The sequence below is a fragment of the Lithobates pipiens genome, unplaced genomic scaffold, assembly GCF_037356315.1.
Source record: "Lithobates pipiens isolate NorthernLeopardFrog02 unplaced genomic scaffold, aLitPip1_a1.2 Scaffold_11, whole genome shotgun sequence".
Lineage (NCBI taxonomy): Eukaryota > Metazoa > Chordata > Amphibia > Anura > Ranidae > Lithobates > Lithobates pipiens.
This window is the reverse complement of record NW_027507696.1, coordinates 18,746,002-18,772,711: the sequence shown is the minus strand read 5'-3', so window position 1 is coordinate 18,772,711 and position 26,710 is coordinate 18,746,002. Positions and strand designations below refer to the sequence as shown.

The window sequence follows — 26,710 nt, the reverse complement described above, 5'->3', positions numbered from 1 at the left end:
GCACCCTTGGAAGTGAAGCAAACTCTGCAAAAGCCATGGGGGAACAGAAGGGGTACCAGACTAAGTGCAGCAGTTATAAAAGTGCAGAAGCTATTTGCCTTCCATGCTGGTTTCCATCACGGCCGGCCGCTTTGTACAGTCTCAGCCCAGGTCATTACACTGATGTTTCCACCATGGGGAACCCTTGAGCCAAGCCGCAGAGTTTACATACTTGTTATCTTTTCACTAAATGAGAATATGTGAATTGCCAATGTATTGTTCTTTTAATATATCCAGATACTTTTTTTAACTGCTGTACTTAGTCTGGTGCCCCTTCTGTTCCCCCTTGACATTTCTGCTATGAGCCTATTTATTCAGAAATAATGTCATTGCTTAGGATAAGAAAGTAATTCATATATTGTTTTTTTAAGATAAGCAATGCCTTCTTTTGGTGTTATTGCCTTTCTTTTTATGCAGCCCATAAAGGGGAAATTCTGCTCTTTCTCCTACTCCTCCCCCTTGCCATAATTGAGTGGGGGGGGGGGGGGGGCAGGTACATGGTTTTAACAGGTACCCGCTCCCACTTCTGCTCGGATCGCCTAGCTGATCCAAGAGGAAGTTCTCCCCCCTCCTATCCCGCAACCTTCTGGGACATGTTACATGTCCCAGAAGGCTGCAGGACCATTCCAAAATCGCGGTGCAGCTTGCACAGTGGGCAGCTGGCTGTGAAACCACAAAGAGTCACGGCTGGCTGACACACAGTTAACTTGCCAGTGCCAGGGACCCGAAGACCAGTGAAGAAACTGGCCCAGTTGAGGCTAGCACTGGATCCTTTAACAGGTGAGTGTCTGTTTATTAAAACTCAGCGGCTACAGTTTTTGTAGCTGCTGACTCTGCAGAACCGACTGAAGAACCGCATTAATGATATAATTAATATGTTTACAATTCATAAGCTGATCTAAACATATTGGTAGATTGAGAAACTACATACTCAATGAGGTTTAGTACCAATAAATTAATCAATGGTGGAGAAAGAGCAGGGTGTTCTGGTAAATCATAGATTTAAAGTGTATGTTACTCCAACATTTCATTTTTCTGATATGTGTCTGTTGCCATGTAATTGTAATTATCCTGTTCTCTTTGGATCGCTTCCTTTGCATGATGATTAGAGTTGGGTGAACAGTTGGGCCCAAACATCACTTGTTCGCCCATTCCAGGAACACCCAAATTTGCAGGGCACTTGGTGGGATGTCCGCCCACCAAGGGCCCCACAGTGCACTGTGCGCTGCATAGTGCATACATGGTTGTTAAGGAGTGGGCCAGGAAGCTGGCCGCTGCATTCTTAGCAATGGATGAGTCATGAATGAAAAAAATCAGGGGACAATGGCCTCTTCCAGACAACCCTGGGCGGTAGTTGTGAGGGTCTGCAGTCAGGGGGCTTATCAGAATCAGGAAGCATCCTTTAACAAGGGGCCCCCCAGATCCCAGATCCCAGGCCCACCCTATGTGATTGAGTATGGGGTACATTATACCCTACTTTTTCACCAAAAAAGTGTCAACTATAAAGACAGCTGGCAGTTTTTGACAATTCCTTTATTAAATTTTTTTTCAAAAATGTCGCCGATGTAGATCCATCAATTGCCGGACCCAAAATAAGAAAAAAATAAGTTCTGCCCACAATGAAGGCTAACTTCCGAATGCCTGCTCTGCCGTTTGACAGTTCTTAAATAGGTAAGAGGCAGGGCCAACTGATGATGTCACATGGTGGCACCGCCCCCTTGTGATGTCACTGACCCAGCATGCACCACAGACATTTGGTGGTTAGCTTTCATTGCGGATGCAGCATTTTTTTTTCCTTTTTCGGGTTCAGCGGTCATGATTGATGATGGCTCTATATCAGGGAACATTGTTTTTTAATTTTTTTTTAACAAAGCAATTGTCAAAAACTGCCTCCTGTCTTTATTTTTGACACTTTTTTTGGTGAATGAGTGGGGGGGGGGGGTGCAATGTGCCCCATACTCATTCACATGGGGGGCTCGGATCTTGGGGCCCCTTTTTTGAAGAGAGTTTCCATATTCAAATAACCCCACTACCAGCAGACCCCCACATTCACCGCTCTGAGTTTTCAGTTTTCTTTATAAATGTCAGTTTTGCTGCAACAGGTTCTAAACACGGTACGGATGTGCCACTTTACGCGAAAATAAATAAATTGCATTGATACATGTCCCGCAAGACAGTACCTGGGCCCCCAAACCCTTTTATGGCCAATAACTTGCATAAAATCCTTCAAAATGGGCACTTTTGATTTTCCAAGTTTGGTTCCCATAGACTTTAATAGGGTTCGCGGTTCGAGTCTGACCTTTTGCAAAGTTCGAGAGTCCTGGCGCAAACTGAACGGTCCCCCTGCTTTTCTATTCCAAACCCACCAAACCAGGCATGGAAGCACATCTCAGCGTGGTCAGGTTTCTTCTTTGCATTTTACTTGGGAGGACAGCCTGCCTGTACTCCTTTGGTCAAACTTGTGCTGACATCCCCCCCCCCCCTTGCACAGCTAATCACTGGAGAGCGTAGTGTACTGCTGTTTCTCTGCCTCCTGCTGACATGCCACCCTGCAGTCTTCACCCCCACCTCTCTTAGCCCCGTATGCAGCTAAGAACAGAGGTCATGTAATCATTTAGAAAAAAAAAGGCATTTATAGATTTTTTTTCCACATATACCCTAATATCACAATGCAATGGTAGTCTGCAGCTTCTGTTTTTCACTATCTGCAGTTTTTGGATGTGAGGCTCCCAGACTCTGTATAGGAGATTACTGAAGGTGCCGAGATAGTGTCAGTTCATTTATTTTCCCCAAATGTACACTTTAAGGGACCAATATAGTGAACAATATATTATTCTGGTAATGGTATGGAGTTAATACCTGTAATTATTCAGTGCCTATTCCCACTTTTGCCATAGTTGTGGTACGGTTAGGGTGTGTTAAAGCACTCAACTCTTGCCTCTGTCTATTTTGGAAGGGTAAATAATAACATTCAGCCTCTCTAGAACTTTTATATTCTAACAGAAAGGTACTATAAGCTTAACAAAGGTGTTCAACTGATTTCTGCCATGTTTTTCACTTTGCATTTGGCTCTATGGGTTTCTACGCAAAGTTTGGTTAAAACACTTTTACAGTTATTTGTACAATAGATTGCAAACATTTAAACTGTCTGACTGATATATATATATTTATCTTGCTTTCAGGATTTTCTGCGCTGTGTCTCTGGTGCTGTCATTTTTCTGGTAGTCTCCATTGTGGCTGCAGCCCGGAGTTCAGGAGATGGAGGGGCTATTACTGCAGCTGTGAGTACTTCTGTGGACGTCTTTACCTTTGCTTCACTTTGATTTTCTGCTCCAAAGCCATTGTTTCCGTCTGCAGTGAATTGTACTAATTCAGTTCCTAATTCAGTTATTTCCATTTTTTTCAATTTTTCATTTATTTGTACCACTGCCCTAATGATCTGAAAAATAAAATAGTGATAATATAATGTTGTCATATGGGAACAATTGGCTTCCTTTTTGCTAATGGTGTTATTAACGATATTTCAGCTCACAAAGGCTATCTGTGTGTTGCAGCAGATTGGTTCTCAGCATGTGGCATATGTTTCTCAAGGTGTAGCTCTGATCAATATATGAGGGACCCTTCTTTGTCAAGTTAAACTTACTATACTCGATTTAAAGCTTAGTAGTAGCTGAAGCAGAAGCCAGGGCAAGCGTGACTGTATGGGTCCAATGCAATCATATAAAGCAGCAACAAAATCTGTGCCTGGGTATACTCTTTTTAGTTCAATCTTATTTTATTTAAAGACAAAGGTTAACATACACGAGAATTAACACAGTGAAACAATAATATCAGTTACATGAGGTTCGGTAGTGACAATTCCAAATGGTCAAATTGGACTCAATTTTTGTGCTACATCAGGTTACATGGTATATGGGGGGGGGGGGGGGGGGTGACAAAAACTGATATACAACTAACACAAATCAGTAACATCATCCTGAGATTGGGTATACTCTTTTAATTTAAAGGTGCAGTTTTTACAGAGCAGGAAGACGATGAAGGATGGTAACCAATGAAGGAGGTTCCACCTCCAAAACAGTACCCCCTTTTGTTGTTGCTTAATATCATTGTTTTATTTGTGAATACACAATCATTTGAATGAATGATTTGTCTGTTGTAAAACATAATGTACTTTAAAAACATTTAAAACTAAACTCCAGCCAGCCCAAAAAAATGAGTTCTCTCCAACATCATCACATACAATGCCGGACCAGTGGACTTTGGGGGCTCACCCACACTCCAGGAGCAGAGAAGAGAGCTGAGGGGTGGGGAATAAATTAAGTATATCTGCTTATTCCTTACCACCTAGACTAAACAAGCATTTACCACTTGCTGAGTGGCACTATATGCTCATTTTTTTAGTTTTAGTGCACATGGCCTTTGGCACTGAAACCTAGGGAAAAAAAATGTACCCAAATGTCCCTAACCTCCAACATATCACAAATCCTCAACAGGATCTTAACACTTCACCCTACCCTCACTCAGCCTTAAGCCTCCATGCACACTGGCATAAAAAACATTGCTTCTACAGGAGTTTTGTGTTCTGCCTGTAGAAGCAGCTCAATGTTATCCTATGTGTCCATGCACCTTAGGATGATTACAGGCATATTTTGCGTTTAACGTTTAGAGGCAGAAAAAAAAAACTCTTCTGGTTTGCGTTCCTGATTTCTGGAGCTTGGAGACAGAAAAAATGTAAAGCTCTTCTAAACTCGTCTAAACTTTGTACACAAAAAATGCCCTGTATGAGTGTTTTTTACTCCAGAGAGAACAGATGTTTTTTTAACCGGTTCCTGACCAGCGCACGACGATGTACGTCGACAGAATGGCACGGGCAGGCATATTGGCGAACATGTACGTCCAATCTTCAATGCCGCCCTGCCATCGGGAGCGCGCCGCCGGCGGCGCGCTCCCGCGCTGGTCGGGACCCCCGTGAGTCCAGTCGCGGGACCCGCGGACTCGATCGCCGCAGGCATCCCCGCGATCGTCTCACGGGACAGCTGAATGGAGGAAATGCCGTGTAAACAGCATTTCTCCATTCTGCCTAGCAACTAGCGACGCTGATCTCTGCTCCATGTGATTGGAGCAGAGATCAGTGTTCACTAAATGAAAGCCCAACCCCCCACAGTTAGTAACACACCCCTAGGAACACTTAACCCCTACACTGCCACCCACTGGTTAACCCCTTCACTGCCAGTGTCATTTACACAGGAATCACTGCATTTATATAGCAGTGATTACTATATAAATGACAATGGTCCCAAAAATGTGTCAAAAATGTCCGATGGGTCCCCCACAATGTCGCAGTCACAATAAAAATCGCTGATCGCCACCATTACTAGTAAAAAAAAAAATAATAAAAAATTATTAATAAAAATGCTATAAAACTATCCCTATTTTGTATACGCTATAACTTTTGCGCAAACCAATCAATAATCGCTTATTGCGATTTTTTTTAACCAAAAATATGTAGAAGAATACGTATCGGCCTAAACTGAGGGAAAAAAACGTTTTTTTATATATTTTTGGGGGATATTTATTATAACAAATAGAAAAAAATTTATTTTTGTTTATAGCGCAAAAAATAAAAACCACAGGGGTGATCAAATACCACCAAAAGAAAGCTCTGTTTGTGGGAAAAAAGGACGTCAATTTTGTTTGGGAGCCAGGTCGCACGACCGCGCAATTGTCAGTTAAAGCGACGCAGTGCCGAATCGCAAAAAGTGGTCTGGTCTTTGACCAGCAAAATGGTCCGGTCTGTAAGTGGTTAAAGCCCAGTGGCAAGACATGCAAATCGCTGTTCACAGATGCTCTCCATCCAATCTGATAGAGCTTGAGTTATTTTGCAAAGAAGAATGGGCAAAAGTTTCACTTTTTAGATGTTCAAAGCTGGTAGAGACATCCCCAAAGAGACTTGCAACTGTAATCGCAGTGAAAGGCGGTTCTACAAAGTATTTTATCATTTTACTTCCAGTTCACAATTATATGCCACTTTGTGTTGGTCTATCACATAAAATCCCAATAAAATACATTTTAGGTTGTAAAAAGATAAAATGTGGAAAGTTTCAAGGGGTATGAATACTTTTTCAAGGCACTGTACACATAAGGTTTGTGTCAACACTTTTCCTGATTCCCCTTTAGACTAGGCTCACACCTGTGTGGTCATGCTGGCCACAGTTTTGCATGGGCACGAAAGCCCATTAATTTGAATGAACTGCCATGCTCCACAACACGCAGGAGCAATTTCCAGTGCAAGCGGCGTGCCATTAGGATTAATAGCACCCATAGGTCCCACATTTTTTTCTGTGGGTGGTTGTAGCTGCCGGGGTTTGTGTTGGTCACGCAGCAGCACCACCCACACAGATTTAACCCTAGCCCTAATGCAATTGGTACTTTATTCAAAAAGGAGAATCAAAAGTCAAAATACTTTTTTCTTGAATATTAAACACAAATAATTTAGAATCATTACAGCCCTTGATTGGTTTGACACGTTTGATTCTTTATTTCTATAATTTTACTATTGGTAAAATATACAGTATATGTGTTTTCCTATCACCCAACCATGTATTAAACATACATGTTCACTGTGCAAACACCTCTGGCACCCATCTTATCACATGAGAACAGTAGCAAATAAAATCAAACCCAGATGGTCGATGTCTCCCCAAGATTTGCTGACCAGGGTGCGTCTACAGAACTTGCAGAGTGCCCATAGATATTAATTTCCCAGTTCATTTCTGTCGAGTCAGATAATTATCTCATGTCTGCATATGTCTTTAAACTGGTGGGCAAATAGCATTTATTAACAGTGGTAAGATAAGCAGCGGCGAGATAAGCATGCTGATGAGATGAATGAATTATAAGACAAAGGCTGACCATTTGGTGCTGTGCATTATAATGAGCCATGCAGACCACCTGTGGATGCTAAGATGTTTTTAAGACTTGCTTACATTTAACACCTAACTCTGAATTTGAATTATTGTCTGAGGACCTGTAGTTACACCTACAAATTTGTGGTTTCATGTCTGAGTGAATAAACAGCAAACAACAGTGCACTAGAGTGCAGTGTACAGCAGCTTTCTTTACCTGCCAAACCTTAACCACTTTCAGACCGGACCAATTTGCTGGTCAAAGACCAGACCACTTTTTGCGATTCTGCACTGCGTCGTTTTAACTGACAATTGCGCGGTCGTGCGACGTGGCTCCCAAACAAAATTGACGTCCTTTTTTTCCCACAAATAGAGCTTTCTTTTGGTGGTATTTGATCACCCCTGCGGTTTTTATTTTTTGCGCTATAAACAAAAATAGAGCGACAATTTTGAAAAAACGCATTATTTTTTACTTTTTGTTATAATAAATATCCCCCAAAAATATATAAAAAAACACTTTTTTCCCTCAGTTTAGGCCGATACGTATTCTTCTACATATTTTTGGTAAAAAAAATCGCAATAAGCGATTATTGATTGGTTTGCGCAAAAGTTATAGCGTTTACAAAATAGGGATAGTTTTATAGCATTTTTATTAATAATTTTTTATTATTTTTTTTTTTACTAGTAATGGCCAGCGATCTGCGATTTTTGTTGTGACTGCGACATTGTCGGGGACCCATCGGACATTTTTGACACATTTTTGGGACCATTGAAAATCCGATCGTTCAGAACGAGGTGACGTAAAACACGTATGATGGTGCTATAAAGAGGGCAGTAGCCAATAGCTTTCATCTTGTAATTTATTCTGAGCATGCGTGGCACTTTGTCCGTCGGAATTGTCTACACACGATCGGAATTTAAACGATTGGATTTTGTTGTCTGAAAATTTTAGATCCAGCTCTCAAACTTTGTCGGAAATTCCAACAACACGTTCTGATCGCACATTTTCCGTTGGAAAGTCTGACCGTGTGTACAGGGCATTATAGTTCTCAATGGACTACGAGTGTGCTGATTACTTGTAGCCCATTCACTCTTCCTGCAACTTTCTACCTAAAAGCCCATACAGAGGAAAAGGAAAAAAGCTAGAGGGAGAGTGTGCAGGATCCTGAAATTGTGGTTGCAATGCTTTGCAGGCTCCTGTAGGAAAAAATAATATATTTATAAATATAAATGCATTTTTTTCCTGCAAAAATATGCGCAATTCATTATTTTTTCACTAAAAATGAATGTATTGTTTAACCTTGCAAAGAAGGGGAAAACCTCATGCTACAGATATCCCAGTTTGGCAGCAAGTTGTGTTTTTCTGTAAAATACTGCAAGAAGTGTTTATCATTTTGTGTGCAGTAACTGGCTGATTTAGTACCTTGTGCAGTTTTTTAAAATGAATTATTATGGCTCGATTCATAACTATGGAGTTGGTGTGATGTGTGTTGGTATGCATGCATGATGGGCTTGTTTTTCCACAGCAGAAGCCAAAATGTTGCAGTTTATTGCAGCATTTTGTGTTTAAAATGCATTGTAGAGTGTTGGGTTTAAAAACGGTATGTTTTTTTTAACCTTCACCCAGCACACTTTAATGTAGCATGTTGGTGTGAACTGGGCCTGTTACAAACAATCAATTTCAGTTGGTTATTGTGTTGGGTCTGCATGAAGCAATGCACCCCAATCAACGTGGTGTGGGTGGGCCCTACTGGTTGCTCTCTTTTGTTTTTTGTGCTGAAATAACCTCCTGGTAACATGAAGTATAGAGGTACTACAGATAGAGGTTGGTGGTTAATCACCAGGTAACTAGGCAATACCTTTTTATTAAATAAGTGAAAAAAGTGAGCTGCGCTAAAAAAACAAAAAAAACTAAACTCAACTAAAAAAAAACTCAAATCACACACATATTGAAAAATCTATAATCCCAAAAGGAAAATAGTGACAAAAAAGATGCAAAGATAGCTTAATCACTTGCAGACCGGACCATTTTGCTGGTCAAAGACCAGACCACTTTTTGCGATTCGGCACTGCGTCGCTTTAACTGACAATTGCACGTTTGTGCGACATGGCTCCCAAACAAAATTGACGTCCTTTTTTTCCCACAAATAGAGCTTTCTTTTGGTGGTATTTGATCACCCCTGCGGTTTTTATTTTTTGCGCTATAACCAAAAATAGAGCGACAATTTTGAAAAGAACGCATTCTTTTTTACTTTTTGTTATAATATATATCCCCCAAAAATATATAAAAAAACTTTTTTTTCCCTCAGTTTAGGCCGATACGTATTCTTCTACATATTTTTGGTAAAAAAAATCGCAATAAGCGATTATTGATTGGTTTGCGCAAAAGTTATAGCGTTTACAAAATAGGGATAGTTTTATAGCATTTTTATTAATAATTTTTTTTTTTTTTTTACTAGTAATGGCGGTGATCAGCGATTTTTATTGTGACTGCGACATTGTGGGGGACCCATCAGACATTTTTGACACATTTTTGGGACCATTGTCATTTATACAGTAATCACTGCTATATAAATGCAGTGATTCCTGTGTAAATGACACTGGCAGTGAAAGGGTTAACCAGTGGGTGGCAGTGTAGGGGTTAAGTGTTCCTAGGGGTGTGTTACTAACTGTGGGGGGTTGGGCTTTCATTTAGTGAACACTGATCTCTGCTCCAATCACATGGAGCAGAGATCAGCGTCACTAGTTGCTAGGCAGAATGGAGAAATTTTGTTTACACAGTATTTCCTCCATTCGGCCGCTCCGTGAGACGATCGCGGGGATGCCCGCGGCGATCGAGTCCGCGGGTCCCGCGACCGGACTCACAGGGGATCCCGACCAGCGCGGGAGCGCGCCGCCGGCGGCTCGCTCCCGATGGCAGGGCGGCATTGAATATTGGACGTACCTGTACGCCAATATGCCTGCCCGTGCCATTCTGTCGACGTACATCGTCGTGCGCTGGTCGGGAAGTGGTTAAAAAATTTAAATAAATTATATCAGTGAGTAATATCTTAAACGTATAGGTGAGAGTTAGAAAATCACCAGTGCCAATAATATAATTAACATAAATTATATGTCCCTTGTGCATAAAAATTGCATAAATTATTAATAAAGCACACAACACCAACTAATTATAATGAATATACAAAAGACTAAAAAAAGAAATTGGATAGGAATAAAGTCAATAAAAGTCCCAGAGAAAACAATCAAAAGATGGTGATGATTCTTCCAAAGTGAAGATATGGAGTTGGCACCCACAATATTCTGTGTTAAAAGACATCCAAGAAATCACCTCCACCAGTGAAAGGGGGCCGCTTACCAGAATTTTAGATCTCAGTATCAGTGAGATCAACAAGGCAAAAGCACAGGAGTTCTGGATGAGCCGTCACATGAGCCACACTAAACTTTATCCTTGATGTAAGCCTCCAGACGCGGAACGAAGGTGTCATATATCATATAAAGAAGTAGAAAGGCACTCGCATAGCGTAAAACCTCTTACTTTAATAGATAATAAAATAAATAATATTGCACTCACATGTATAAAGAAGGAAACAATCGCGTAAATAGAAAACGAGCCGGCCGGCTCTCGTGTGCCGCCCGCACTTCCGGGTTAGGCGTAGAACGCGGTGACATCGGCACGCCGTACCTATCTATGCGCGTTTCGTCACAAGACGGACGTGTTCACGGGATGCTTTCTATTTACACGATCGTTTCCTTCTTTATACATGTGAGTGCAATATTATTTATTTTATTATCTATTAAAGTAAGAGGTTTTACGCTATGCGAGTGCCTTTCTGCTTCTTTATATGATATATGACACCTTCGTTCTGCGTCTGGAGGCTTACATCAAGGATAAAGTTTAGTGTGGCTCATGTGACGGCTCATCCAGAACTCCTGTGCTTTTGCCTTGTTGATCTCACTGATACTGAGATCTAAAATTCTGGTAAGCGGCCCCCTTTCACTGGTGGAGGTGATTTCTTGGATGTCTTTTAACACAGAATATTGTGGGTGCCAACTCCATATCTTCACTTTGGAAGAATCATCACCATCTTTTGATTGTTTTCTCTGGGACTTTTATTGACTTTATTCCTATCCAATTTCTTTTTTCAGTCTTTTGTATATTCATTATAATTAGTTGGTGTTGTGTGCTTTATTAATAATTTATGCAATTTTTATGCACAAGGGACATATAATTTATGTTAATTATATTATTGGCACTTGTGATTTTTTAACTCTCACCTATACGTTTAAGATATTACTCACTGATATAATTTATTTAAATTTTTTAAGCGATCTTTGCATCTTTTTTTTGTCACTATTTTCCTTTTGGGATTATAGATTTTTCAATATGTGTGTGATTTGAGTTTTTTTTGAGTTGAGTTTAGTTTTTTTAGCGCAGCTCACTTTTTTCACTTATTTAGTTTATTATATCGGAGTATTACGATTGGAGTTGCTGCTTGTAGGGAATCTATATACATTTTTTAAAAAATAATTTTTTCTGAATAGCGCGGTTTACTTTTTATATCTTGTTTGTAATACCTTTTTATACTTGCCAACGTTTTTGCAACAGAATTCAAAACAATATGGAATACTGTATGGATTCAATGTTATTACATGTTTTCTATGGTGTATGTGTGTGGAGTAGACCAGGGGTCTCCAAACTGCAGCCCTAGGGCCGGATGTGGCCCTTTGCTTGCCTTCATCCAACCCTTGGGGCACTATTTCTCCCAATGACACCAACAATGGGGCACTATTTCTTCAACTACTACCAATGATGGAGCCTTATCCCTCTCCCTACTGACCACTAACACTGAGGCGGTGTTTATTCTCACTGATGCCTGGCCCCGGGGCATTTTCTACCCCCACTGGTCAGAATCTGGCCCCCCTGGAAGTCTGAAGGACAGTAAACTGGCCCTTTGCTTGAAAAGTTTGGAATCCTGGAGTAGACACTAAAAACTAGCCATGGTGTACGTAACTGCCATCCAGTTTGGAAAATACTAAAGACATTCAAGACATACTTTTAAAGCATACTTTTAAGCTGATAATATTTCTCAATGTCTGAATAGGTTCTGTTACTTTATAATGAAATGTATTTTATGATCTTTCAGAGACCGTGACTCCTTCCTTTCTTGTTCTTTTGTCAATGCTCCCTCTAATTCCAGTCATTATTGTTTTGTGTTTACTTAGCGATGATGGCTTTTGTTCCCTAAACTGTTGTTTTTTTCTATCTTTATTAGATGTTTAAGTAGTGGGTGGTAGGTAGAACATCCCAAGTTTAACACAAGCCAACAAGCAAAAAAAAGCTATTTACACATTGCAAAATCACTGTTTATGGACAGCTTCTGAACTGTCCTTACAAATTTTCCCTGAAGCAAGGATTTGTCAGCGTAGGTTATTTTTAACTGGCATGAATCTAAAGGGATATACTTTTACCAGTAACTATATTCTATTCATTGCATCACTTCTTTACTTGTTTGACATGTTTCCCACTTCTAACCTAATTTCTGGTTTCCTTCAAGCTCTTTGGCTTCATATTGGTTGGTGTGTTCGCTTATGACGCATACAGCATATACAAAACGGAGATTATCGACAAATCAGCAGACAGAGGTAAGCTTTCAAACTCACTTTATCTGCTCAATTTATCTTCTCTGTGCCATATCTAGGGACTTTGCCTATCGGGCCATTAACTATATAACCAATAAAGGATATTCTTCCCCTGATAAACATATATTCTATTAAAGTTCACATCTAGGTTGGACAGACTCCGCTTTGTAGCACCACCTGCGTTAATTTGTTTTCACATTTCTTCCCCACTGGGTGTAAACTGTGTATTTTATTGCGCTGTGGATTAAACCTTGTTGAGAATACCCCTGCTGCTGAACCACCCCTGTATGTGCAAAACACAACCTGAAATAAAATAAAATAAATTGTGGGCACTAGCTATCATCTATAAACTACTAGGATGTGATATCCCTTTATATAAAAAAAAATAATAATTATTCTTATAGTGCAGCCTTATATATATACAACACCACAAATTGTTCAAACTCATAGATTCATAGTGCCCATAAATCATATACCAACATATAAAAGTCCACTTTGGTGCTCAGTGATATAAATTCTTATAGATCATATGACAGCTTATACAGTGGAGAAAATAATTATTTGATCCCCTGCAGATTTTGTAAGTTTGTCCACTTACAAAGAAATGAAGGGTCTATCATTTTTATCATAGGTGTATTTTAAATGATAGGGACAGAATATCAATCAAAACTCCAGAACAAACACATGATACAAATGTTATAAATTGAGTTGCAGTTCAGTAAAATAAGAATTTAATCCCCAAGCAAAACATGACTTTATACTCGGTGCATGAACCCTTGTTGGGAAGCACAGATGTAGGATGTTTCTTGTAGTTGGTAACCAGGTTTGCACACATCTCTGGAGGGAACAAATCTTCTCTAAATCCTTAAGGTTTCTTGTCTGTCTATGGGCAACTCAAAGTTTCAGTTCCCTCCATATATTTTCTATAGGATGAAGGTCTGGAGACTAGGCCACTCCATGATCTTAATGTGTTTCTTCTTGAGTCTCTCCTTTGTTGTCTTGGGGGTATGTTTTGGGTCATTGTCATGCTGGAAGACCCATCCACCACCCATCTTCATGTTCTGACTGAGGGAAGAAGGTTCTCATCCAAGATTTAACAATACATTCTTCTACCTCCATGCTTGAATGTATGGATGGTGTTCTTAGGGTCATAGTCAGCAATTTTCTTCCTCCAAACACAGCAAGTCGAGTTAATGCCCAATAGCTCAATTTTGGTCTCATCTGACCACAACGCTTTCTCCCAATCCTTCTCTGAATCATTTAGACGTTCATTGGCATGACTGTACATGTGACTTCTTGAGGAGGGGGACTCTCCCCATTGTACAAGTCCACTGTAGTGCTTAGTGATATATTTAATTTGTGCTCAAATCATGCATAAAAAGTACTTTGTGCCATATAGCTTCTCCACCACTTAACACATTGACAGTCGCCACACTCAAAGACCCAGTGTTTTGTGGGTCAGCTTGAGCTCAGATAAACTCCCTGTAATTTGGGCTGTCAAGTCCCCTCTCCTCGGTTCCAGTATAGTACTCCAAAATAGAGATCAAACACACTCTCGTAACCCCATTTTAATAGTAAAAATAATTAAAATGGCAAAGGTAGGAATAGAACTTACATTGTCCTGTGCCTGAACCAGCACCCAGCGATCTCAGCAGTGTTCGTTATGCCCGTCAGCCGCCTTCTCCCGCATGGGTTATCAGCGTGCATTCCAACCAGAGGAAGCTCAGTCACCAGATGTGATGTAAAAAAACACGTAACCCGCCTCTACGCGTTTTTTGCAGTGTTAGCATCATTTATAGAGGATACTTAGTGCCCACAATTTATTTAATTACATTTTTTCCCCACTATCTTCTAGTCAGTCATATGATTTTATGCGGTCTTCTTTTTTCCATCCTTTTGCAGTGGTGGGTAGTTCTGTACACTTCAGAGAACGACTTGCACATAAACCTCAAGATAGACAGACAGACATATGAAAGCTCCCCTGTTGAATAGTGCCAACATTTTCTAATATCTGTGGGCTTCACAGGTCCTACAATTTTGTCAGCATAAATTTGATGCTGGGGTGGAATTATTTAAAAACATATTATTTAAAAACAGTGATAAATGCATTAACTCGATCCCATCAACTACTGGTCTAAACAACATACCGTATATACTCGAGTATAAGCCGAGATTTTCAGCCTCTTTTTTGAGGCTGAAAGTGCCCCCCTCGGCTTATACTCGAGTCATCGCTGTCTGCCTGCTCGATCAGCGTGTCGAGCAGACAGACAGCGGACATTCTAAAATTCAAAAGCCGCGCCTCCGCCTCCGCCTTCGCCTGTGATAGGCGGAACACTGAATTTCCCAGCAGTCAGTGTTCCGCCTATCACGGACATCCGCTCATCCTCGTACTACGGACGAGGATGAGACGATGTCCGTGATAGGCGGAACACAGGCTGCTGGGAAATTCAGTGTTCCGCCTATCACAGGCGAAGGCGGAGGCGCGGCTTTTGAATTTTAGAATGGCCGTCGAGGCGCCGACGAAGAGCGGCGATCCTGGCAAGGCACTGGACGGAGGCAAGGCAAGGAACGGCACGGGACGGGACGGAGGCAAGGCACGACACGGGACGGAGGCAAGGAGGCAAGGCACGGCACGGGACGGAGGCAAGGAGGCAAGGCACGGCACGGGACGGAGGCAAGGAGGCAAGGCACGGGACGGAGGCTCGGGACACAGGCTCGGGACACAGGTAGGCTGGACACACACACACACACACACACACACACACACACATGGACACACACACACAGGGATGGATGGATGGAGACACACACACACAGGGATGGATGGATACACACACACACAGGGATGGATGGATGGAGACACACACACACAGGGATGGATGGATGGAGACACACACACACAGGGATGGATGGATGGATGGACACACACACACACAGGGATGGATGGATGGATGGACACACACACACACAGGGATGGATGGATGGATGGACACACACACACACACACAGGGATGGATGGACGGACACACAGGGATGGACGGACACACAGGGATGGACGGACACACAGGGATGGACGGACACACAGGGATGGACAGACACACACACAGGGATGGACAGGCATGTCTCACCCTCGGCTTATACACGAGTCAATAAGTTTGTCAGTTTTTTTGGGGGTAAATTGGGGGCCTCGGCTTATATTCGGGTCGGCCTATACTCGAGTATATACGGTAGATGATTTTTATTCACAAATTAGTACAGACATGTAGCAACTCTCAGTTGTAAATGTAAAACAGTTGTAGCTTTTGGCTTGAAGTATTTGCCCCTAATGACCAGACCATTGTTTGCGATTCGGCACTGCGTCGCTTTAACTGACAATTGCACGGTCCTGCGACGTTGTACCCCAACAATATTGACATCCTTTTTTTTTCCACAAATAGAGCTTTCTTTTGGTGGTATTTGATTACCTCTGCAGTTTTTATTTTTGGCACTATAAAACAAAAAAAGCAAAAATGTTGAAAAAAAACTATATTTTTTTGTTTTTGCTATAATAAATATCCCAAATTAAAAAAAACAAAAACAAATTTCTTCATCAGTTTAGGCCAATATCTATTCTACATATTTTTGGTAAAAAAAAAATTGCAAAAAAGCATATATTGATTATTTTGCGCAAAAGTTATAGCATCTACAAAATAGGGGATAGAGTTATGGCATTTTTATTATTTATTTATTTTTTACTAGTAATGAGGGGAATCTGCGATATTTAGCGGGGCTACGACATTGCAGTGGACAGATCGGACACTTTTGACACTTTTTTGGGACCATTGACATTTATACAGTGATCAGAGCTAAAAATAGCCACTGATTACTGTATAGATGTCAGTGGCAGGGAAGGGGTTAACACTAGGAGGCAACCAAGGGGTTAAGTGTTCCCCAGGGAGGTGTTTCTAACTGTGGGGGCAGTGTACTGACTGGAGGAGAAGAGAGATCGCTGTTCCCGATCACTAGGATCAGCAGATCTCTCTCTACTCCCCTGTTAGAACGGGGATCTGTTTGTTTATATACACAGATCCCCGTTCTGGCTCTCTGTGGAGCGATCACGGGTGGCCAGTGCACACGCATCGGCTCCAGTGTCGCGCTGGTGGTGCGCCCCCCATCACTCTTAAAGCAACCGACGTATGGCAATTCACCCAGGAGAGCCAACCTGCCACACTATAATGATGGCAGCTGGTCGGCAAATGGTTAAAGAGATTCATCCTCTGTATTTGTCCTGTTTACTATTATCATTGCAAGTGCAAGTAAATCCCAAATTTTGGGTTGTCCCTAGAAAAGTAATATGGGGGAAATCTTCTGATGGGGACAATTCTCTTAATTTGTAGAGATTTCCTCTCACTTCTTGTGTGGCTATAGGACAGGAAGTGAAGGGAGATCTCCACAATGGCTAAATAAATTCTGACAGGGGTTATAACCCTCCTCGGCTCTATCCAAAAATAAAAATAAAGTTTTACCTATAGTTCTACTGTAATCTACATTTTAGTAAATAACTATGATTACCAGTACACCACTGTGGCTTTGCATGTAAGCTTCTGGTGTTTTACATAAAAAAAATTAGGGATGATTTCAGTCACACAGCATGAGTAAGCTTAACTGTAAGTTTTCTCATTAAATAATAACTAAGCACAAGAGCAAAATGCAATATATTTCTTACCTAAAGACTGGTAAGCTACAGTATATTCATGTTTTGTGTTTGGTTTTAGATACTTTATTAGCTGTTTTCTGAATGGCTTGTAATGGCTGACATGACTTAAAATATACTAAACAAGTCCAACATGGGTGCCCATGGGTATTTCCGCAAATTTAAAAAGAGCTCCAGAATGAATGGGTGGCCCAAGTGCACTGATGTGCATTAAACTTACCTCCCTGCCACTAATCCAGAAATATTTAAGTTTAAAGTTGTAAATTGTAAAATTAACCTGGTCACTGGCCAATTCATGCTGACTGAGCTTATGATAAAAATGTATAAACTGAGGTCATATTCAGTAAAAATCACACTCAAAAAACAGTAGTTCCACAGATGAAGCTATAAGCAAATCTCAAAATTTCTTGTAAAATTCAAGCTTTGACTTACCTACCAGTGGAGTCTACTATTTTGTAAGTGACCCATCTGTCTCAGCTGCCCATCACGCTAAAGAACCAATAAGAAGGCAAAGGAATTGGAAAGGGGTGGCACCAGCTTGACTTTTATAGAAGAATTCAAAATCTGTATACCTAGATCTATTGATTATTTTGATAAGTAGATTCCTCAATGTGAATTACCAAGGTGCATGACAGATTTTCACTTAGGTAAAGCAATTATAACTGAAATTGTGTTCACAGATAATACACTGTGGGGGTTATTTACTAAAGGCAAATCCACTTTGCACTACAAGTGCAAAGTGCACTTGAAATTGCACTGAATATGCACTTGAAATTGCAGTTGCTGTAGATCCGAGGGGGGCATGTAAGGAAAATAAAAAACAGCATTTTAGCTTGCACATGATTGGATGATAAAATCAGCAGAGTATCCCCTCATTTCAGATCTACCCCTCAGATTTACAGCGACTACACTTCCAAGTGCACTTTCAGTGCAATTTTAAGTGCACTTTAGACTTGTAGTTTGCGCTTGCAGTGCAAAGTGGATTTGCCTTTCGTAAATAACCCCCAATATTGTCTCTTAAAATAGACCTGAAAATTGTTACTGCATTCTGTATTTTCTGTTAGATATGGCTTATCATAGATATATATTTTGTGTTGTAGGTGCTGCTGATGCGTGAGGACCATGCACCAAGACTAATATCAGATTCTGGGATATGACCTGGGCATTTTAATTTTGCGTGATTCATTTTTCAACCATGATGAATTTAAACCTTGTCACGTGTTAAACTTATTCTAGATTCCCAGTATATATGTTTTACACTCCTGTGATGAGCCAAAACAACTAAAGCAACTTGTTACAAACAGATATACAATGTTAAGGTTATATAAATGTGTACCTATTAAAACATGTGATTCTTCTGTATGTAAGACTCTGATGCTGTAGTAGGTTTTATTTCAAATATGTGACCTTACCAAATATGCAGAAAATTAAGTATATACAGTATTTAAGGACGGGTGATTGAGCAAAAAACACAGTAGATTCGGATTGAGTAAAATAAGTACCAGTAATTAAAACTACTTGATTTTTCATGAAAATAAGGAATATACTAGCTAATAAAGGATACTTGTCAATCCAAATATGGAATCTTTTATTTCTGGAAAGAGTAACTCATCCTTTCACAAATTGTTTGTCATAATGTTGTGCTTTTAGTTAGCAAGCATTTCCATTAACAGCCCAACCTGCACTGAAATTATCATTATTTTTTAACTTCACATGAGCACTGCATGCAGAAGACCATCGAGCACCTATGTAATTAAGGCAAGTGGTCCAGCAGTGTCCATACTGCTCATTGTAACAAGAAGATGATTCTACTGTATCTCCACCTTGGCCCAGACATTACAGGCACCACCCCACCACTGCTGAGCCATTGAGCTCAGTACACTATAATTAGGAACTCTTTTGAGAGGATCAGATCTAGCTGCCAAGTGCCTTCTCTTATTGTACATTTAGTCTGGGTACTTAATGCTTACTTGTTGTCTCAGTGGAGAGCCAAGGGAATTAAACAAGGTCAGCACTCTGCTCTAGGTTCTCTATCCCTAAAAATGGCATTTTCTTGTTTCTTTATGTTTACTGACAGTTTAACTCCTATTTAGCAATCACTGAGCTAAACAATGAATGCATTTTGTCATTTTAATTCACTTTTTTATATTCCTCAGATCACAAGCCTACTTTATCTTGTGTGTATAAAATAAACAAGTAGAAAAACATGGAGGGCGCACCGACCTTGTGCATTGCCAAAGATAAAATGTATTTAAATAATAGAAGCAAGAGTCATACTCACAAACAAACATTTAAAAAGGCTTAACATTTCTCCAAAAATTCTGAACTATATCTTCTGCAACCTGGACCGAGTGTTGAGAGGAACCAGATGTTATCACGAATGGCTATAGCTATAGAGCAGGGATCCTCAAACTACGGCCCTCCAGCTGTTGCAAAACTACACAACCCATGAGGCATTGTAAAACTCTGACATTCACAGACATGACTAGGCCTGATGGGAATTGTAGTTCCTGAACAACTGGAGGGCCATAGTTTGAAGACCCCTGCTATAGAGACATACCCAAAAAGACTTGCAGCTGTAATTGCAGTGAAAGGTGGTTCTACAAAGTATTGACTCAGGGGGGATGAATACAAATGCACGTCTCAGATATTTATTTGTAAAAAATAAAAATAAAAAAACATTTATCATTTTCCTTCTATTTCACAATTATGCGCCACTTTGTGTTGGTCTGTCATATAAAATCCCAATAAAATACATTTACATTTTTGGTTGTAACATGACAAAATATGGAAAATTTCAAGGGGTACGAATACATTTTCAAGCCACTGTACCTCTCTTGTGCCATATGCAGTTTTAACACCATTGCTTATGACCTTTCTTCATGATAGAAGAATGAAGAAAAATGAATGGTTCACACATTTTGTATTCATTTTATAAATTATCCATATATAAATCTTCCAATATATTATTAATGAAAGCAATGCATTTTCCTGAATGACTGCCCTATAGCATAATGTGATGAGTCTTTGATGTTTCCTGAAGATACTATTTGGCAGTACTGAGTGTGTTACAGATCTAGTAGCAGTATTGTGTACATCAAATTTAGATTAGATTATTATTTTTTTAATATTCTGTGAGAACTTTTTTTTTCTTACACCTGATCTTAAGGGGGCCTAAAGTGAAAAATATACTGGTGGTCCATGAATATTCCTTGTTAACCAAATGTTAATCTGACTCCCACAAATGCTTACCTTTATCATCAAACATCTGTCTACTATGATAAAAGACCGGATCTGTTTGAACAAAAATCTACCATTGACTGCCCTTCCCTATGCACATAACCTTAGACAGCTCCAGTTCTTCTCCATGGCTAATAGGCAGAGGTGAGTATGAAGCAACAGCTGTAGAGACTCTGTGGAACCCTACTCTAGGAAAGAGCGAAGCTTTGGGACATTTGGGCAGCCAGTTTGTCTGTCTACTGTAAGGGGGACCAGTGGGCCAAAAGTAATTTTCTTTTGTATCTTCTAGCTCCAAAGAGAAAAAAGGAAACATTCACTGTATTTGTTACTCAATCCAAGACAGAACAGTCCATGAGGTGCAAACATTCCGAAGCGTTTCACTCAGTATTATGATTATGGCTATGACAACTATATACTGCTCTTAACATTGGGGACAGTGTGGGCCTGCAGTGGAACAATTGTTTTATTTCTACTTTTGTATCTTGTAGTTTGCCGTGAATTGACTGCCATGATGTATGTAATCTAGTGCCTTCCTTTTCCTTCCCAGGACTAATGAGTAGATACAAGCAGTTCTGGCCAAACTGAATGTATACGGTACTTATAAATAAGTCATGGCAATCAATTTACAGCAAACTGCAGATACATTAGGGACACAATGTACACAAATTTATTCAACAACAATCAAAATGCAGCACCCATAGCAAAAAATATGCGCTTATCTTCCACTGATGTAGCCTTAGTGAATAGAAATGTGATTGCTTGCTATTGGCTATGAATCATTGCATATCACCTTTGGCATTTTCACAGCTTTAGTAAGTTAGCAATTTTCTACACAGGATGTGTGTAGACAATTACAGAAAATCAGCAGTGTTACAGAGATACACTGCCAGGCACATGCACTTTGCATAAAGTGCTCACCCTGCTAAGCACAAATTATGTGTTCATACATACAGTGGGTAAAATAAGTATTGAACGCGTTACCATTTTCTAAGTAAATATATTTCTAAAGGTGCTATTGACATGAAATGTTCCCACACATGTCGGTAACTAGAGGTCGACCGATATGGGTTTTTCTCTGGCCGATGGCGATATTTAGAAATCTGGGTTGCTGCGGTTTGTTTATATTTTAGTGATCGGCTGTGATCCTTTCACAGCCGATCATTAAAATATAAACAAACCGCGGTAACGAGATGTTACCGGGTTCTCCTCCTCACACACCGATCGTGTGTGAGGAGGAGATTGCGGTAACATCTCGTTACCGCCTACAGTACACATCAAGCACACTCATTGCCCCCCCCAATAAAGAGGACCTGTCACCACCCCTCATAGTACCTGTCAATCACAGTCCATCAGAGTACCTGTCACAGTCCATCAGAGTATTTGAGTACCTGCCACAGCCCATCAGAGTACCCGAGTACCTGTCACGGTTCATCTGAGTACCCGATTACCTGTCACAGTTCATCTGAGTACCCGAGTACCTGTCCCAGCCCATCTGAGTACCCAAGTACCTGTCACGGCTCATCAGAGTACCTGAGTACCTGTCACGGCCCATCAGAGTACCCGAGTACCTGTCACGGCCCATCAGAGTACCCGAGTACCTGTCACGGCCCATCAGAGTACCTGAGTACCTGTCACGGTCCATCAGGGTACCCAAGTACCTGTCACAGTCCATCAGGGTACCCGAGTACCTGTCACAGTCCATCAGGGTACCCGAGTACCTGTCACAGTCCATTAGAGTACCGAGTACCTGTCACAGTCCATCATGGTACCCGAGTATCTGTCACGGTCCATCAGAGTACCCGAGTATCTGTCACGGTCCATCAGAGTACCTGAGTACTTGTCACAGCCCATCAAAGTACCTGAGTACCTGTCATGGTTCATCCGAGTAGCTGTCACAGCCCATAAAAGTACCAGAGTACCTGTCACGGTTCATCTGAGTACCCGAGTACCTGTCACGGTTCATCCAAGTACCCGAGTACCTGTCACACCCCATCTGAGTACCCGAGTACCTGTCACAGTCCATCTGAGTACCCGAGTACCTGTCACAGTTCATCTGAGTACCCGAGTACCTGTCACAGTTCATCTGAGTACCTGAGTACCTGTCACAGTCCATCTGAGTACCCGAGTACCTGTCACAGTTCATCTGAGTACCCGAGTACCTGCCACAGTTCATCTGAGTACCCAAGTACCTGTCACAGTTCATCTGAGTACCCGAGTACCTGTCACAGTTCATCTGAGTACCCGAGTACCTGTCACAGTTCATCTTAGTACCCGAGTACCTGTCACAGTCCATATGAGTACCTGTCACCGCCCTTCAGAGTACCCAAATACCAGTCACCAAGCCATCAGAGTACCTGTCACCAGGCCATCAGAGTACCCGAGTAGCTGTCACCAGGCCATCAGAGTACCCGAGTACCTGTCACCAGGCCATCAGAGTACCAGAGTACCTATCTCCAGCCCATCAGAGTACCTATTTGCAGCCCATGTCTCATAGAATATACGTTGGGGTGTTTGCTTTCCAAAATGGGGTCATTTTGTGGGTAATTTCACTGTCCTGGTGGTCCAGGACCTTCAAAATTGTGATGCGTAGGAATGAAATGAGATGTGTCATTTATGCTTCTAGAACGCCTGAACGTACTACTTCAATGTTCGGCCTCTGTATGTGGCCAGGCTGTGTAAAAGTCCTACACATGTGGTATCGCCATACTCGGGAAGAGTAGCAGATTGTATTTTGGGGTGTAATTTTTGCTATATACATGCTATGTGTTCGAAATATCTTATAAATTGACAATTTTGTGAAAAAAAAATGCGTTTTAATTTTTTTCCACATATTCCAAAAACTTCTGGAAAAAAATTAACCATTCAAAAGACTCATTATGCCTCACAGATTATACGTTGGGGTATTTGCTTTCCAAAATGGGGTCATTTCATGGGAAATTCCATTGTCCTGGTACTCCAGGGCCTTCAAAAATGTAATAGGTGGTTGAGAAATGAGATGCGTCATTTTTGCTCGTAGAACGTCTGAAGGTACTACATCAATGTTGGTGCTCTCTATGTGGCCAGGCTGTGTAAAAGTCTCACACATGTGGTATCGCCATACTCGGGAAGAGTAGCAGAATGTATTTTGGGGTGTAATTTGTTGTATGCATATGCTGTGTGTGAGAAATAACCTGATAATATGACAATTTTGTAAAAAAAAATAATAATAAAAAAAATCTTAATTTTGCAAAGAATTGTGGGAAAAAATGACAACTTAAAAAAACTCACCATGCTACTTACCTAATACCTTGGAATGTCTACTTTGTAAAAAGGGGTCATTTGGGGGGTATTTGTACTTTCCTGACTTGTTAGTGTCTCAAGAAATTAGGTACACCTGATGTACTGAAGGCCTGATCAGAAGTGTTCAATTTTCAGTGATTGGCACCATAGTTTGTAGACTCTATAACTTTCACAAAGACCAAATAATATATACTAATGTGGGTTATTTTTACCAAAGATAGGTAACAGTATAAATTTTGGCGAAAATTTATGAAGAAAAATTACGAATTAGCAAAAATTTATGACAGAAACAAAGAAAAAGGCATTTTTTTCACAAAGTTTAAGTTTTATTTTATTTATAGCACAAAAAAATAAAAAACCCACTAGTGATTAAATACCACTAAAAGAAAGCTCTATTTGTGTGGAAAAAAAGACGCAAGTTTCATATGGATACAGTGTTGGATGACTGAGTAATTGTCATTTAAACTGTGAGAGGGCTGAAAGCTGAAAATTGGTCTGGTCAGGAAGGGGGTGTAAGTGCACTGTATTGAGGTGGTTAATGTCATATAGTTCTGTGTGCGTTACTTCCAGTTTAATGTCATATAGTTCTGTGTGTGTTACTGCCAGTTTAACACCATATAGTTTCGTACGTTGCTGCAAGTTTAACCCTATTTACTTCTGTGTGCGTTAATACCAGTTTAACTCCATATAGTTTTGTGTGCGTTAGCCAGTTTAACGCCATATAGTTCTGTGTGTGCTACTGCAAGTTTAACGCCATATCGTTTTGCGTGTGTTAGCCAGTTTAACGCTGTGTGGGTTACTGCCAGTTTAATGCCATATAGTTCTATGTGTGTTACTGCCAGTTTAACGCCATATAGTTTTATGCGTTACTGCAAGTTTAGCGCCATTTACTTCTGTGTGCGTTACTGCCAGTTCAACGCCATATAGTTTTTTGTGCGTTACTGCCAGTTTAAAGCCATATAATTTTGTGTGATACTGCAAGTTTAACGCCTTTTACTTCTGTGTGCGTTACTGCCAATTTAATGCATATAGTTTTTTGTGCATTACTGCCAGTTTAACACCATATTGTTTTGTGTGTTACTGCAAGTTTAAAGCCATTTACTTCTGTGTGCGTTACTGCCAGTTTAACACCATACAGTTTTTTTGTGTGTTACTACCAGTTTAACACCATATAGTTTTTTTGTGCATTACTGCCAGTTTAACGCCATATAGTTTTGTGTGCGTTACTGTCAGTTTAATGCCATATAGTTCTGTGTGTGTTACTGCCAGTTTATCACCATATAGTTCTGTGTGTGTTACTGCCAGTTTAACACCATATAGTTTTGTGCGTTACTGCAAGTAAACCAAGGGGCAGGGATGCTGGTTGATATCATTGTCCAAAGCTTCCCAAGACATTTTGTCCTTCTGTAAGCCAACTCAGAGGTGGTCTTAGTTACAGGACCGTTTTTAAGGCAGGGCAAAAGGGGCAGCTGCCCTGGGTCCCATCATTGTTGTGGGGCCTCATGCTTGCTAACTATCCCAGTTTAAATTCCCTTATTCCTTGAAGTTTTAGTCCCGTGCTGTGTCCCAATATCTCAGTGTAAAGTTCTGTTGCTGCTGCCCAGCTCTGCCCTTTTGCCATGTACACAAGACTCACCTGCAGACCCTGTGTTTACATGTAAATAACCTGCATTAATATGTAAATAGTTGTGGACCCAGGCATTGATATGTAAATAGAGGCAACATTCATATGTATATAATGTCCCCCTGAGGTCACATCTACCATCACTTCTGCTGAATGCTGCCCACTGGGGAGGTAAAGGAGCATGCTTGAAAGTCCTGCCCACAACTATAGTCATTAAGCCGAACATCAGCCTGTTCTGCAAAGGTAAGCAAATTAGATGTGGAACACATCTTCAAAATAGCATAATGCCACAGCACCCTGAATTTTGGTGCATGTGCACAGTCAAGGCTATGCAGTACCCTCTAGGAACCAATCAGTGAGCAGTAATAATGTGCAGTAACCTATAGCAACCAATTAGTGAATGGTATAGATGTCCAGTAACCTCTAACAATCAATAAGTGAGCAGTATTAATATACAGTAATCTCTAGCAACCAATCAACAAGCAGAAATCATGTGCTGTAACTTCTAGAAAATAGACAGTGATCCATAATGTGTGCTGTAACCTCTAGCAGCCAGTCAGTGAGTGGTAATGATACACAGTAACCTCTGGCAACCAATCGCAATCGCTAGCCTGGTCTGATTCAGTAAACTGGTTTTGAGTCTAGCTGCTATTTATTGTATGTCTCCGAGCATGTGGAGAGTGAAATTGCATGGAAGAGGGGGCCCAAGAAAATGTTTTCCCAGGGTCCAATCGATAATAAAGACAGCCCTGCACACATATCAAATGCATTGTGCACAGGACATTTCAAAGGGGCCATACTACCAAAAGTGTTGGAACTCCTTTATTGAATTCCACCTTTTATCCTTGACTAGATTCATTTTCTGTTCAAGCTGCAAAGTTGTCTGGGAGTTCAGCTCTCACCCATGGTGCGGGATAATGGAGTGTTGGCCATCTCCCCACTGCTGCAGAAATTTAGAGACCGGATTAGGACATGGAACTCACTCTGCCTGTCGGTAGCGGGCAGGGTGAACTTGATTAAGATGATACTTATGCCCCAGCTACTATATGTACTCCACAACTCTCCGGTAGTGGTCCCACTGAAAACATTTAGAATTGTGAACTCCCTTTTCCGCTTACTAATCTGGAAAAATTGCCCCCCCCCCAGGATTAAACTCGAACATTTACAGTGCCCTAAGGACGAGGGTGGGCTTGCCCTGCCGAACCCATGGTTATATTATCTGGCGGCGCAACTCCAACACCTCATAGGGACTATGGAGGGGTAAGCAGATAGGCCAGGTCATGCCCG

The 26,710-nt window shown here is 40.8% G+C and overlaps 1 protein-coding gene across 1 annotated transcript in view; it reads left to right on the top strand.

Annotated features, from left to right (window-relative positions):
* The window catches only part of CMTM5 (CKLF like MARVEL transmembrane domain containing 5), a 47,803-nt gene extending 28,946 nt beyond the window's left edge, over nucleotides 1-18,857 (top strand). Inside the window, exons 3-5 of the mRNA XM_077469276.1 lie at nucleotides 3,222-3,320; nucleotides 12,503-12,590; nucleotides 18,381-18,857. Of these exons, the coding sequence (XP_077325402.1) occupies nucleotides 3,222-3,320; nucleotides 12,503-12,590; nucleotides 18,381-18,397 (204 nt within the window). The 3' untranslated portion in view covers nucleotides 18,398-18,857. The remainder of the gene's footprint in view (nucleotides 1-3,221; nucleotides 3,321-12,502; nucleotides 12,591-18,380) is intronic.
* The last annotated feature ends 7,853 nt before the right edge of the window (nucleotides 18,858-26,710 follow it).